The following is a 13887-nucleotide window of genomic DNA, read 5'->3' on the forward strand; positions in this document are numbered from 1 at the left end:
AACTTTAGCCAAGTGTACATTTTATTTAAAAAAAGTCACAGAAATTTGGATTATTGAAAAGCAAAAGTACAAAAAGGAGAGAAAGAGCAATGCAGTTTTACTGATATATAAACAGAAACAAACCCACCAATGTGTTAAAAACATAACCCACACAAACCTCCAGAATCTCAACTTGAACTAAACTCTAAAATCAAAAACACTCAAAACTTGTCTTAAATCAAACAACAGAGAATAAACATAATCTTTATTAATTAAGAAATAAATCAGATATAAAGTAAAATCTTTTAAGGTCTCCTGGAATTCAACACAAGTTTGTCTTTTAAATCAAATTTTAAGTAAACGTACAAGATTTAGAAATATATTATTATGATTCCTTTATCACTGAGAGTGAGGGAATCTCAGCATTCATGAGTGATGCAATAATGTACAAGAAAACCAGAAACACTAAACTAATATATGTTTGAGTGAAGATGAACATACAAAGGTTTAATTATGACTGTATTGAGACTGCTGTGATGCTTTCATTGTTTCATATTGTTTTTATTGTGTTTTACGTCTCTCCAGGTGGTCACATCTTTGTTAGATCTTCAGAATAATTTAATGCCACCATTATGATGTATATGTTAAACATTTGCCAACTCATTTTCAAACTCCTTTCCATTAAATCTTGACTAATAAGCATCTGCAACTATATTTTAGATCTTTTTAACAGATTTTATGATGTGAACAATCAACGAATTCAATGAATTCCAGTTTATGGAGAAGAACGAGCTGACACGTCTTCTCTCATGGTCTCTGTAGAGATAAAAAAGAAATAAAATAAATGTTAGGATAAATCAAATCCACAAATAACATATTTACAGTTTCATTAACATCTAAAATTCTGATTCAATCGAGTATTTACTTCATATGTTTTTGAATGGAATTAACACATTTGTTTTCATTTTGTTAAATCATTTCATGAAACGTTATTTTGAAAGCATCTTTCTCTTATATGATGTAAAGTTATACTAAAGCACTTTTTTGGATATATTTAAACAGGAGATTTTACTACAGCCACTATTTTACATAAGTTTTAAAAGAAAGCTAAAACATGAGACACAAATATGAAGTAACTCACTGTGTGCAGAGCTGTTTGTGGTTTAGTCTTGAGGAAGCATTGGCTCCTGGCTCCCTGCAGCTGTAGGTCAGAAACACAATGTTAGTCCACATCCTGCTCACATCTGTCACTTTTACAACAATCGAACACAACAGGAAACAGCCCTGAAAGACTGCTTAGATTAAAGTACAGAAACTCTTTTTAATTTAGTGTAGACAAGAGATTAGAGAAAAGGGACAAATTTTAACTTACGAGATGGTGGACGTTTGCCTGAAATAAAAAGGAAAAAATACATCATGTTAGTAATTTGTTGTAAATGTTAACACAATTTTTTTCATGTATTGTACAAGGCATCAAACATAATTTCATATTTTCATTTTGTAATCTGGACAAAAGCATTAATTTAATTTCTAAAATTAAAAACATAGACACTGGGCTTACTCACTAATGTGTTTATAGATATATTCTGACTTTTCCCACAAAATGTGCTCGTTTAAAATTTATAAGTAAAGCGACTGAAGGTAGAGAACGTACGCATTTCTAATGCAGGTAAAGGTGTACCTTAGGATGTGTTTGTTTGGCAGAGTTGATGGTTAAGAAAAGAGAAATAATGTTTGGGTTTCAATAACTGAGTTGGTGGTTATTTTGTTCATAGACAACCAAACTGTAGCTCTGGGGCCCGTTCTTCGTACGTCGCTTACTACATCCAAGATCAAATCATCGCGCTAACCGTGAGCTCGCTAATCCGGTTCTCCGAACACACCTGCTGTTGACGATTAGTATAGCTGGATGAAGTAATGTGAGATCACTGGGTGTTGTAAAAGGGGCTACGCATCGATAGTAGAAACATTGATCGGCAAACCTCTGATTGGTCGGCGAAAATGTCGAAGGAGCGCGCTCGGTATTTTTGGCAGCTGAGCAAGAACTCTTGATTGAGGGATTTCAGGAGTTTCAGAGTTCAATCAAAACGCAAGGGAACACTGGAAAGGCTGCAAAAGCAAGGAGAGAGGGCTGGCAGAAAGTTGCTGACAAATTAAACTCGTAAGTAATTTAATAATAACAATAATAATGGATCGGATTTATATAGCGCTTTTCAAGGCACCCAAAGCGCTTTACGATACCACTATTCAGTCACTTTGTTATTTATTTATAGATTTATTATATTACACTATATTATCCAATATTATATTACATTATATTATATTATAATATGTTATATTATATCCCCTTTCACATTAGAGCCACAACAGGACCCACTAGAACATGGGAACAAGTAAAAGTGAAATATAAGAATATTCTACAGAATGGTAATATTTATCACTTTTCGTCTCTTGGAAAGAGAGCCTGGAATAATCTGTTTGTTTGTTTATAACAGCAACCAAGAAAAGGGCAGAGCAGAAGAAGACAGGTGGTGGTCCTGCACCCCCTCGTCAACAAGTTGGTTAAGTGAATAATACCCTCACGGGAACATCGATATCTCTCTATGAGCACACTGTCGCGCTGAGCTAAAGGATCCTGTCTATCCCGCAATATACGCTGAATCCTGAAAACTCTCCTTATCAATCTTGCACCTTCCACAATGGGTGGCTCGCGTATACGGACAGGACATGACTGCGACAGGCTTCCCACATCCACCTTCGCTTTTATAGCCGTGGTCTCTCATCTTGATTACACAAAGTAATTTACAATTACTACTCTGAAATATGAATTACATCTGTAATAATCACATACATGTAATAGAATGTTAATAGTACATTTCCCTTTTTTTAGGAAATGACCTGTATGTATCTGTGTGACATCAATAAAAGGATCAAGTGCTGCATTATCTTTAGTTACATTGATGTTATTTATTTATGGTGAAACAGTGGTGGAATATCGCTGTTGCTTTCGTATGAATGAAGCGGACAAACCTGCGTGGTTTTAGATCGTGGCCGCGATCTAATCCTGTTTACATAAAGTAAACCTGCTCCCGAGCAGGTTTACGCTTACAGCTCTGTTGCTATGACAGCAAGTCCCGGATGAGCTTCGGGGAACCGAACGATCCAGGATCACGCGAAATCGTCAACAATCTAATCCAGCTAACTTACTTAGCGAGGTACGAAGAACGGACCCCAGGTGTAAAAAACAAAATAAAAACAAAAAACAAACAAAACACAAAGACAGAAAGAAAAATGATGCAGAAAAAGTAAATAACAGACAAGAAGAAAAAGTGAAGTAACTGGACAAAAATCTACAAGTGCAGAGAAATGAAGGGGCAAGTTATGAAACACAACGAGCATGATTAATGAATATTGTTGTAATATATTGAGGATTTGAAAGAGTCTGATCATCCTGCTGGCAAAGAAAGTGTTAAAATACTTAAATATTAACCTGAAGACTCAGCTTACACTGCTTTTGGTTGTTACCTGTTTAATCCTGTGTGCATTGTTTGTTTTCTTTTGAAAACTGTTAATAATGACTTCAATTAAGTCATATTACTCTTACTATCATTATTATTGTTTGCACTATGTCATCATTGTTGTTTGCATTATACAAGAAACATCCAGGAAGTTTGTTTCTCACCTGTCCTCTTTTTGTAAATAATGAATGCGATCACAGCGATGGCAGCAAGAACGACCACAGCAACAACAACAGAGATGATCATGTAGATGGAATTTCCTGTGGATCACAGAACAAACAAAAGGTGAGAACAAAGTTTCCAATCAGATAACAATCATGTACAAGAGCTTCGTTTATGGTCACTACATATTTGTCTCACTAATGTTTGTTTTCATCCCAACAATAAAAGTTCTGCCATTAAATTAAATTTCAATACACTGCCAATAAATTTGAACATAGCAATGTTTCAAAATATACATTTTCCCCCATTTACTATTTAATCTTCTAAAACTGTCCATTAGTCAGATAATCAGTGGCCACACACGAACATGTTTTATATTCATCAATGTTCAGCAAGGAAAAAATGTGGTGGAAAAACACAACTTGGTCTAAACTGATTTAGGTCTTAAAATTATTCTGACAGAAGCTGACAGAAAGAATATCAAAGATACTCGCAAATATAAAAAAAACAGTGAAAAGACAGCAAAGTGGACAATAATTTGAATCAGAGCGCTCAAAACTTTAAATATTAATATTTATTAAGAAATTAACAAATCAGTATCAGTATGAAACACTTAATAAATCTGTATACAAGGGGAGGAATTAAACTTTTCATCAAACTCAAATAAAACCACATGAACTGCACCATTTTTACAGTAAACTAAATGCATGTTTCCTACCTTCATCACTTTTACCCTTGTTGGTCTTGATCTGTGATTTGTCCAGTCTGGTGGCGATGTCCTCGTTCACACCAGAGAGCTGAAACACACATCTGTATCTGTCCCAGTCTTCAGGTTTGACTGATGAGACATCCAGGTCAACACTCATCTGGAAGGTCCCGTCATTGTTGGTGAGAATCTCTCCTTTGTTCACACCCTCATGAAACTCCTCTCCATCTTTTTTCCAGACCATCTCGGCTCTGTTAGGATAGAAACCTGTAGCGTGGCAGGTGACTGGAGAGGAGGAAGACTTCTGGAGGAGAGACACTTTGGGGAGATCTGTGGAGTAAAGACAAACAGTTCATTCTTTCTGTATTATTACTATTACTTGTATTTGAGCTGGAGGGGTGCATAGTGCAGACGAGACGTGAAGAAAAGAGTGCAGACAAGGTGGAGTGGATGGAGACGAGCAAGAGTGGAAAGGAAGGTTTACAAGATGGCAGTGAGACCTGCTGTGATTTAATATCTGAGGATGGTGGCACTGAGACAAATACAGGAGACAGAACTGATGATATTAAAATTATCATAAGGAGTGAGAAGGATTAGAAATGAGTATATCAGAGCTAAAACTGTGGAAGATGATCTGCTGTGACGACCAGGAGCAACTTTAAAAGATTATTATTATTAATATTATTATTATTTAAACCATACCTATTTCTTTTGATGTGATGTAGTTTATAAAATTAGATTTTAAAACTGTCAAAATGTCACACGAAGTGCAATATATTAACCCTTTCACACATAGTGGTCACTACAGTGGACAACTATTCAAAATCTGTTTTCATGTATTTGTGTCAGTGTTGATGGTAAACTTGCACATAAACCACTACATTGAACACTGATGAGTCACTCCATAGGCAGGGTTATAGTTGTTACATATACTGTTATAAAATATTTTTAAAATATATTTAAAAATATATTTGTTATGTTATAGTTTTTACACAGTGTATATTAATTATTCATTTGTCAAATTCAAGTCAAAATGTTTGTTGTACAACTACGTGGACGTGTAAAAATACTCTTTGAAAATGAAAAGCACATGTTTAAAAAAAAATGAAGTTCAAAAATCTTTTTTTCATGCCTTAAGATGAATAAAAATACTCTGGTTGAGGTTTTCATAATTCATGCATGAAAAGGTTAATTTAATATCATATTAAGTAATAAACTGAGACATAACTTTTAATCTAATTCTGGTCATAGATTTTACCTGTTTTCATCAGAGAGCTCCTCCCATAGTTCACATACTTCTTCAGCCACTCAGGACAAATCTGGGTGAGGTAGTTTTTCCTCTGTGTGATCGTAGCTTTGTTACTGTCCCACTTCATCTTTGTCATGACAGCCTGTTGTTTTGCAGCGACGCACGTCTCTGTCTTCGGGTCAAAGCTTATGAAGTCCTCTCCATCATAACCGTATTGGCGATATCCAGTCACTTCACCTGTTTCTTCATCCCATTCACAGCCGCACATCTTCTGGAAAATGTGAACACCTGACAGAAACACAGAGACAAAGACTGCAGTGAACCAGAGAGAGACTGCACTAAAGTCTTACACTGACACAGAGACGTGATCAACATATAGAGGATCTACATTTATGGCTGCTTTTGTCTCAGTGGAAGATTTTTAAAACAAATCATCATTAACAATGTAGATTTTACAGAAAGACACTGGGAAAAAAACAGAATTCATTTTCTTCCGTTAGCACATCTACGTCCTGCCTGCAGAGATATCACTGCACAGTTTATATATCCTGTTGTAGGTGGAGAAACTTCCTGTGAGCTGCAGGATCAGACAAACACACTAAGCTGGATCCTGAGCAGCTGACACAGATCCTGATTCTAGATTTACTTTCCATCCTCTGAAACTCTGCAGCCGTCATCAGTCCTAAAAAATCCTTCCTGTGAGAAACTAAACACCAGACTGTCCTGAGGTTTTTCTAGAGGTGTCTCTGTTTAATATGATCATGTGACATTAATCTAATCTGGAGTTCTACTTACAGCATTTCAGGCTCCAGCAAATGCTTCATGTTATCATTGATGACTATGCAAGAAATAATTTTTGATAAATCAGTTAATTTCTTGTGCTGTGACCTGACAAAAAGGTGAAAAAGGTTCCTCTAAGATTTTACAACCATGTTGTCAAATTCATTACATTTACTAAGAGCAGAGGACTGAAACAATAACTCCGACTTTGAATTTGACTCCATGCTGGGACACTTTGGTGTTTTTCAGCGCTGTGACCAGATCAGATTTTGCACTAAAAATATTAAAACATTCACATTAATGATATTATTGGATGTGTAGCACAGAGATCTGTGAGCGTCGCTGATGCTGTGATGAGAGCAGAGTCTACAGGTGAGGCCGACACGAGGGACGCCTCAGTGCATCATCACAGGTATTTTCTTTATGTGAACATGTGGAGTTACATGTGTGAGGCCACAGCCCAAGATGTGATCATCTCTGTAATGAGGATGATTTTGGAGTTAAGCGTCATTATTTTTAATTCAGCTCGTTTATTTTGTACAAGGGAAAGTTGATTAAAGTTGTTTTTACCCACAGGAGGATTTAGTGACTTAGATTTAGTTTAACGCCAGATTAGCGTCTGAAACCGGACAGAGCAACATTTAAAACGCTGAATGAAACCGCGCCATTCATTCAGCTTAGTGCTCAGAACTGCTACATGCTGCTGTAAAGGAGGAGCTGCTGATGAAGATTACACACTTTTCCTAAGTTTATGCTGAAATTTAAAGCATTTTAAATGATTACAGCATTTTTTTTTTAATACAGATTTTTTCAGACATTGAATGGAGGAAAACAGCGTTTCAGACCCGAACAAAAGCAGAACGGTCTTTGAGAAACAAACAGTCCCAAAAAGTTGATGCTGTTCATCTGGACGTCGTGTTTTCAGCGGGAGAAACGTTTCACCGCTCATCTAAATGACTTCTTCAGCCTCAGCTGACTGCAGGTTTCCCCAACTTTGAAACAGGACTGATGCGTGAGGTCAGTGTCGTGATCATAAACACGCAAACTGTCACGATCATTGATCAGTGGCCCTGAGTAACACGTACAGAGAGTTGAGGAACGGCCTCACAGCCCATTGTTAGTCAGTGCTGCTGGTGATCAAATAGGCAAACTTAAGCGATCACTTTACCGGACTGAGGGATGAGTTGGTGTCTGCGCTCCTTCTTCTTTGATTGGAGTTAAACTACAGTGGATGAGAAACATGAGGAGGCCCCGCATAGTTTAGGAAAACGCCTCACAGCTGTCACTGAGCGCCGGGTAAAGCAGCTCAGTGACCGAGCAAGAGCGCTGTTTTTCCGCAGCTCTTAAATGTTGCGCACACCCGTGACGCCTAATGCAGCGTTCAAAGACCCCGCCAAAATGTTGTTTTTTCGCTGCTCACATGAAGGCTTTCAAACACCACCCGCTGGCGCTAAATACGGTGTCCTGGCGGGGTTTTCTCCAACCTTTACTGCGTCCTGATTTATTAAATGGCGATTTTTACATCATTTCTTAACCAGACGAATTGGAAAAGTGGCGAATGTTGGCCTAGACGACACCACGGGGCTGTGGTCATGTAATTATGTCTGTACTGTGGATGATTTTGGAGATGAGCGTCAGTATTTTTAATTCAGTTCGTCTCATTTATTTTGTACGAGGGAAAGTTGATTAAAGTTTTTTTACTTGAGGATTTAGTCGCTGTGAGTTTTGTGGGTTAAAGTGAGGAAACATGTCGAGTTAAAGAGGACGTGAAACAGCACATTTTACAGCTTTGACACAAAATTAAGAGCGTTGTGATTTATTCTGAGAGAAACGTTGGATTCAAAGTGATTCTTGTTTATAGTCATTTTCCTGCTCGCTGATTTGTGGTCGTTACAGCACTCATTACGTCACCAGGTCGGCTGGTTGGGCAGCGCTCCCAGGAGAGGTGAGCTCATCAAAAACTATAAAATGGCGGAAGAGGTGAGCTCATCAGAAACTATAAAATGGCGGAAGAGGTGAGCTTATCAGAAACTATAAAATGGCGGAAGATGAAGCCGACAGCTGTTTTGATGCCCCGCCCACACACCTTACAGCTCACGCTTTGGAGCCAGTGAGGAGGAGAGAGAGAGTGACCACAGGAAGCAGCTGAGAGGATCAGCAGGTGGAGCGACACCACCTGTCGCGTGGGTGAACGCTGCAGGGAGACGGCGAGCGAGTCGAGCTGCTGTCAGGAAGCTGCTGTGGATCCAGCAGGTGCTGACGGTCTGACATCTGAACGTCACAAAGTCGTCTCTAACCTGTCGCCTCCTTTTCTTTATGAAGTCTGACAGAAGGTTAGAAAACGAGCAGCTGCACCACCACGACTCAGAGGTGAACTACACCGACTCAACCTGACAAAGATCATTTACTGATCGACTGTTAGCGTCCAGTTTGTTTCTGCTCTTATCGTAGCTGCAGAACAACGATGATGCTGGACTCAGTTATGCTGGACTCAAAGCCTCTGATACACGGAGCATCGTTTCATCTTTCAATCTTTAAACTAATTTAGTTTCAGTAATTATTTCTCTACATCAGTCAAAACTCTACACAAACAGTAACAGCTGTAATAAACTGATGGCTGCTACATCCACAGATTTAACCTGCACGGAGGAAGAAGACGAGGCGGCTCCGCCTCTCTGCACCTCTTCCTGTTAGTGTTTTATCAGACGAGTAAAATCAGGTGATGTAAAAGGATCTCCGTCACTGGCAGAGAGTTAATCGCAGCACAGCTGACGACACCGCTCTGATTTAGACAAATGAAGGTCAAGTCTGAGCTGCTGCAGTGAACAGTTTCTCCAAAGCTTCCAGATTTTACCTGAATATTAATAAACGTGAACTCATCACAGACGCTCCAAATCTGACCTTTGGAATATCTCCATGAAACAACAGCTTCCATATTTAAGGATGTGAATCACTGAGGATGAAAAGAATGAATCTAAGTCTGATCCCTCCTACAAAAAGAGTTAAAAACAAATTCAGCTCTCTCACTGAGAGGAAGAGTTTTGACTGAAGCAGGAATCTCTGGTGTCCCTGAGGCAGCGTTGGCTCGACGCCTCCATAATAAACCATCAAAGACACTGACAGGCTGCTCTTCAGCTTCATGCTTATAAACAGTACATTTGCATAATGACTGAGTAACAATGGGCTGTGATCAGTTTCATAATCATAAATCTGTCATGATGATTGACCAATGACATGAGTACCATTCGGAGAGTTGGGGAACGGCCTCACAGGCTATTGTTAGTCAGTGGTGCTGGTGTCAATAGATAAAATAGACAAACTTATGTGATCACAATGCTCAAAGTGAAATTCAGTCTCCTCTCCTTCTTTGATTGGAGTTTAAACCACCAGGAGGCCCTGAAAACGCTCTCAGCTGTCACAGAGCTCAGTGAACGGCCAGGAACGCTGTTTTTTCCGTCATTCATAAACGTTGCGCAGCCTCAAGTGGAGTTCAATGACTGAAAAAAAAATCTGTGGTTTTTATTCGCCGCTCGTAAGGACGTTTTCTGTCGGGGTTTTCGTTGAGTTTTACAGCGACCTGATTTAAAAACGCCGCCTTAAATAATCAACCTTCAGCCACTTTATGGGAAATTTAAGACATTTTAACGCTTTAATTTCCCCATTATATTTTCAGGCTGTTGTCTATTAGTAAAAAATTAAATCAATCTGGGACCAAAAATATTCAACATAAACTGAAAGTCAAACTTAATGTCATTTAAAAATTAGACAAAAATCAGTGTGAAATTAAAAAAAATCAGATTTTCATGTCAGATCTCAGCTTGTGTCGTCTGTCTGTTAGTTTGTTTCTTATTTTTGGTCTAATTCTCACTAAACTCTTGTGCGATTAGGCCCCCTGAATGTCTGCTTAATTTCACAATATTTGATGTATTTAGTTAAATATATTTAGTTATTAATGAGGATGTTTGCTGGTTTATAAAATCATCTCAGAAAACAGTGAATTTCCTCATAAATAACTTAAATATACGTGACAGTGATCTTCAGCACATTAAAGTGTTACTCTCACATGAATGTTCATTAAGATGATTCATAAAGAGGGCATGTTCACTGAGCCGTCTCTACTTTCACTTTTTTCCATTTTTATATTAAATATAACATCAGTATGTGTTTAATGGAATCTGAAAATATTATCTGAGGCAAATGTAAAAACTGTGACGTTGCAGCACATTTACCATCTGCTCTGGATTATAGATTATGTGTCTGACATATTTCCTTTTTTATAATTTATTACAACGTGTGATTATTTGTAAGGACGATTAAACTGAGACACGGAGCAACTACCTGTGAGCTGCAGGAACAGACAAACACACTAAGATGGATCCTGAGCAGCAGACTCAGATCCTGATCCTGGTTTAAGTTTCCATCCTCTGAAACTCTGCAGCCTCCTATCGTTCTAACAGAATCGTCTAACTGTGAGAAACTACACACCAGACTGTCCTCAGATCTTTCTAGAAGCTTCCACTGAAGGAGAGTTTCAGTCCAGGATTGTTTTTATTAAAAGTCAAATATTAGTTCACAATAATTGTAAAACAAATAAATCTCTGATTATTTAGATCCTGCATGAGATTATTTTCTGATTAATCAGTTCATTGAGAAATTGTAGCAAAAACAACCGTCAAGGTTTCAGAGACATAAATCCTAAATATAAACAGAAAACTTCAAATAAAATTAATTTTTACTTTATTATTTGATTATTTTGATCAACTAACCAGTTAACTGAAAAATTATATCAGTTCATACAAACATGATAATTAAAGCTGGTTGAATTAAATTAAAGCTTCACAGACTGTAGTTCTACATTCATTATGAATTATTATGTTAATAATTTTAATCTGTAATCTGAACGAAACATTTAATGTGTGCAAACCTGTTTACTACTGTAAACAAAACACACTGAAAACATTAACAGCAAATATTAGTAAAAATGAAACATGAACAAACCTCCAGTTTGGTTGAAGCGCTGCTTTGCAATCTCAATGTTGGCTTTGAACGTCTGCTGGTCACCCAATAAGCCCTCAGTCTGTCTCTCCCAGTACTGCTGATCTGTGTTCCTGGCAAACCAGTCCTGTTTAGGAACATCTTTCTCTGTGTCGCTGTCATAATAATCAATCTGAACATCATCAACCATCCCAACAGCCACAAACTCTGGGAAGTTTGGGACTTGAGAGGACGCAGTGTAGAAATACTTCAGCGAGTGGGTCACTGTAAGAAACAGTTAATGTTGTGAGATCTCAGGAACACAGACTTATAAATCTGGTTATTTTTTAAATAACACAATAAGAAAAACTACAGCACATTAAGGACATCCTGTAATAATCCTGCTGTCCCTTCAGTAAACACAAAATAGATTTATGAACAGATATTCAGTGTTTATTGTCATTTTCTGATCCTCTTTTCTTCAAAACTGTAATTTTGTGTTTTGCAACAGATTCTAGTTTGAACCTGATTTACACAGAAAGCTTTAAAGTTTTAAAACTGGTGTTTTTATCCTTCAGTTTAGTTTAATTCAGTTTTCATGATTAATGATTTGAACTCTTTATAACTTTAATTTGACTATATTTTTATTTTCAGTGTTAAAGAAAGTGCACATTATTTTTAATCTGTTTTGCTTTTGTTAGCCGCTGTATGAACCGTAAAGTTTCTTCTTTCCTTTTTCTGAATCAAGCAGCAGGACTTCTAAAGTGAGTTGTTTTCTTTTTTGTTTCCGTTTTTTATATTTTAAATTATATGAGTTCATTTCATTGTTTTGATGTGACTGTCCAGACCTTTTTTTTTTTCATAATTTTCTGGGTTTCCCATGCTTCTTCTTTGTTTATATTATTTTCACAGACTTTAGTCAATTAATGCACATTCAAAATTGTTACAGAAACTTTCCAATATGTTTGATCAACAATATTATCAATAAAAAGCTGATGTTAAGTTAATATTATTGGGGGAATATTATCTTAAGCATTTTGAGTTTATATTTTATTCTGTAATCAGGTTTGCAGGAGAGTTCTCAGTTATCAAAAGTACATGGATTTGTTTGTTTATTACTGACCAACGCACACAGTAGTTTAAAACGCTTCTCATTAGCGCCCCCTGGTGGAGGAGCGAGTGTGTTGCAAAACCCATCAGGGATTTCTCACCTGCAGCTTCTTATTGATCATTCAGCAGTGATACCAAAATTAGTTCATGCTGGTATGTGTAGTGTACTCACACTTTACATACATAAACTATCTGATATTATGAAGTAATAATGATTTAATTTGCATCTCAATTCAGTTCAATTGAATTCTATTTTATTTTATTTATACACGTCACAACAAAAGTCACCTCATTGCGCTGTTAATTAAGTAATAACACCAGAAAAACAGTGAACTTCATATCCGGGTGTAACTACTCGTTAGTTATGACATGTGTGCGCATGTTTGTCAAACAGAAAGTATTCACAAACATAAAACTGGTGAATAATACTGAAGACAATACAAAGCAGGAGTCTTTTAACTTTTAATAGACTGCATCAAATGACATGTGGCTCTTCATATACTGAACAAATAATTTTTAAATAATAATAAAATAAAAATAATATTTATAAAGATACTTAAATGAACTTTAGTTAACTTTAATGAGCAGCTGTTGTGTGAAAATGTTTTAAACTCTCATGAAAATTAAAATAGTACTTAGTTTTTAAAATAAACGTTTTAATTACTGTCACCAGATTATCATCAGACCTCCTCACTGATGTTTTATTTGATGGACTGTTTGGAGAGACAGCAGAGTCACAACGCTTAAAAATGCGTCACGAATGGTTTAAACCCGGAAATCATCAAATAGTTTGGGACATAAGTCGCCTTGTTTTAATCTTTGCCTTCATCTAAACTTTAATGTTTATTATTAGGTATTGAAGAGATAAACAGACGATTTAATTACCTGTATAATATAATCGATTGTTTCTAAACATTGACATTTTCTACTAGGATCCATTACAACTAAATGTTTAGCGTACAGGAACTTTCAGGGGAGCAAACAGTCCGTCCATTTGTCTTTCAAAACACATAAATCTGACATATAAAAAGACAAAAATATAACAGTCAAACTGACCTGCCGCTGCCCCCTGTATTTCCAGGAGAAGAAGGAAGATGAAGGCTTTCATCTTCTTCTTCATTGTGACCATAAACAGCCAAACCTTTAACAGACTTTATGCGCTCGCTTGTCCAGAAAAAGCTAAAATGGAGAACCAGGAGAAACGTCACCATTAGCCTCGATCAGAGCCAATAGGGATTTACTCTGAGAGTAAACGTCACTGAAATCAACGAAACTGAAAGTAAAATATCTCATATGAACCAGTTTATCACGAAGGGAAGTTTAGTTTCAACAAACAAGTTAAAGTACTGAGAACAGTAACTAACAGGTAACTGACAAGGTCACGACAGAAGTACAGCACAGGAATCCTG

At 36.9% G+C, this 13887-nt stretch overlaps 1 protein-coding gene across 1 annotated transcript; it reads right to left on the bottom strand.

Annotated features, from left to right (window-relative positions):
- LOC146548721 (class I histocompatibility antigen, F10 alpha chain-like) lies at positions 1-13687 on the bottom strand. Its single transcript, XM_085263066.1, has 8 exons — positions 13535-13687; positions 11393-11653; positions 5624-5902; positions 4378-4695; positions 3662-3757; positions 1352-1369; positions 1121-1180; positions 1-795 (listed from the first exon to the last, which is right to left on the bottom strand). The coding sequence occupies exons 1-7, from the start codon at positions 13605-13607 to the stop codon at positions 1143-1145; spliced, it is 1083 nt and encodes a 360-aa protein (XP_085119192.1). The 5' UTR covers positions 13608-13687; the 3' UTR covers positions 1-795; positions 1121-1142.
- Between the last annotated feature and the right edge of the window lie 200 nt (positions 13688-13887).

Source organism: Mchenga conophoros, linkage group LG22 (genome assembly GCF_057382185.1).
Source record: "Mchenga conophoros isolate Kocher_MC1m ecotype Shallow Benthic linkage group LG22, M_conophoros_male_GT1.1, whole genome shotgun sequence".
Classification (NCBI taxonomy): domain Eukaryota; kingdom Metazoa; phylum Chordata; class Actinopteri; order Cichliformes; family Cichlidae; genus Mchenga; species Mchenga conophoros.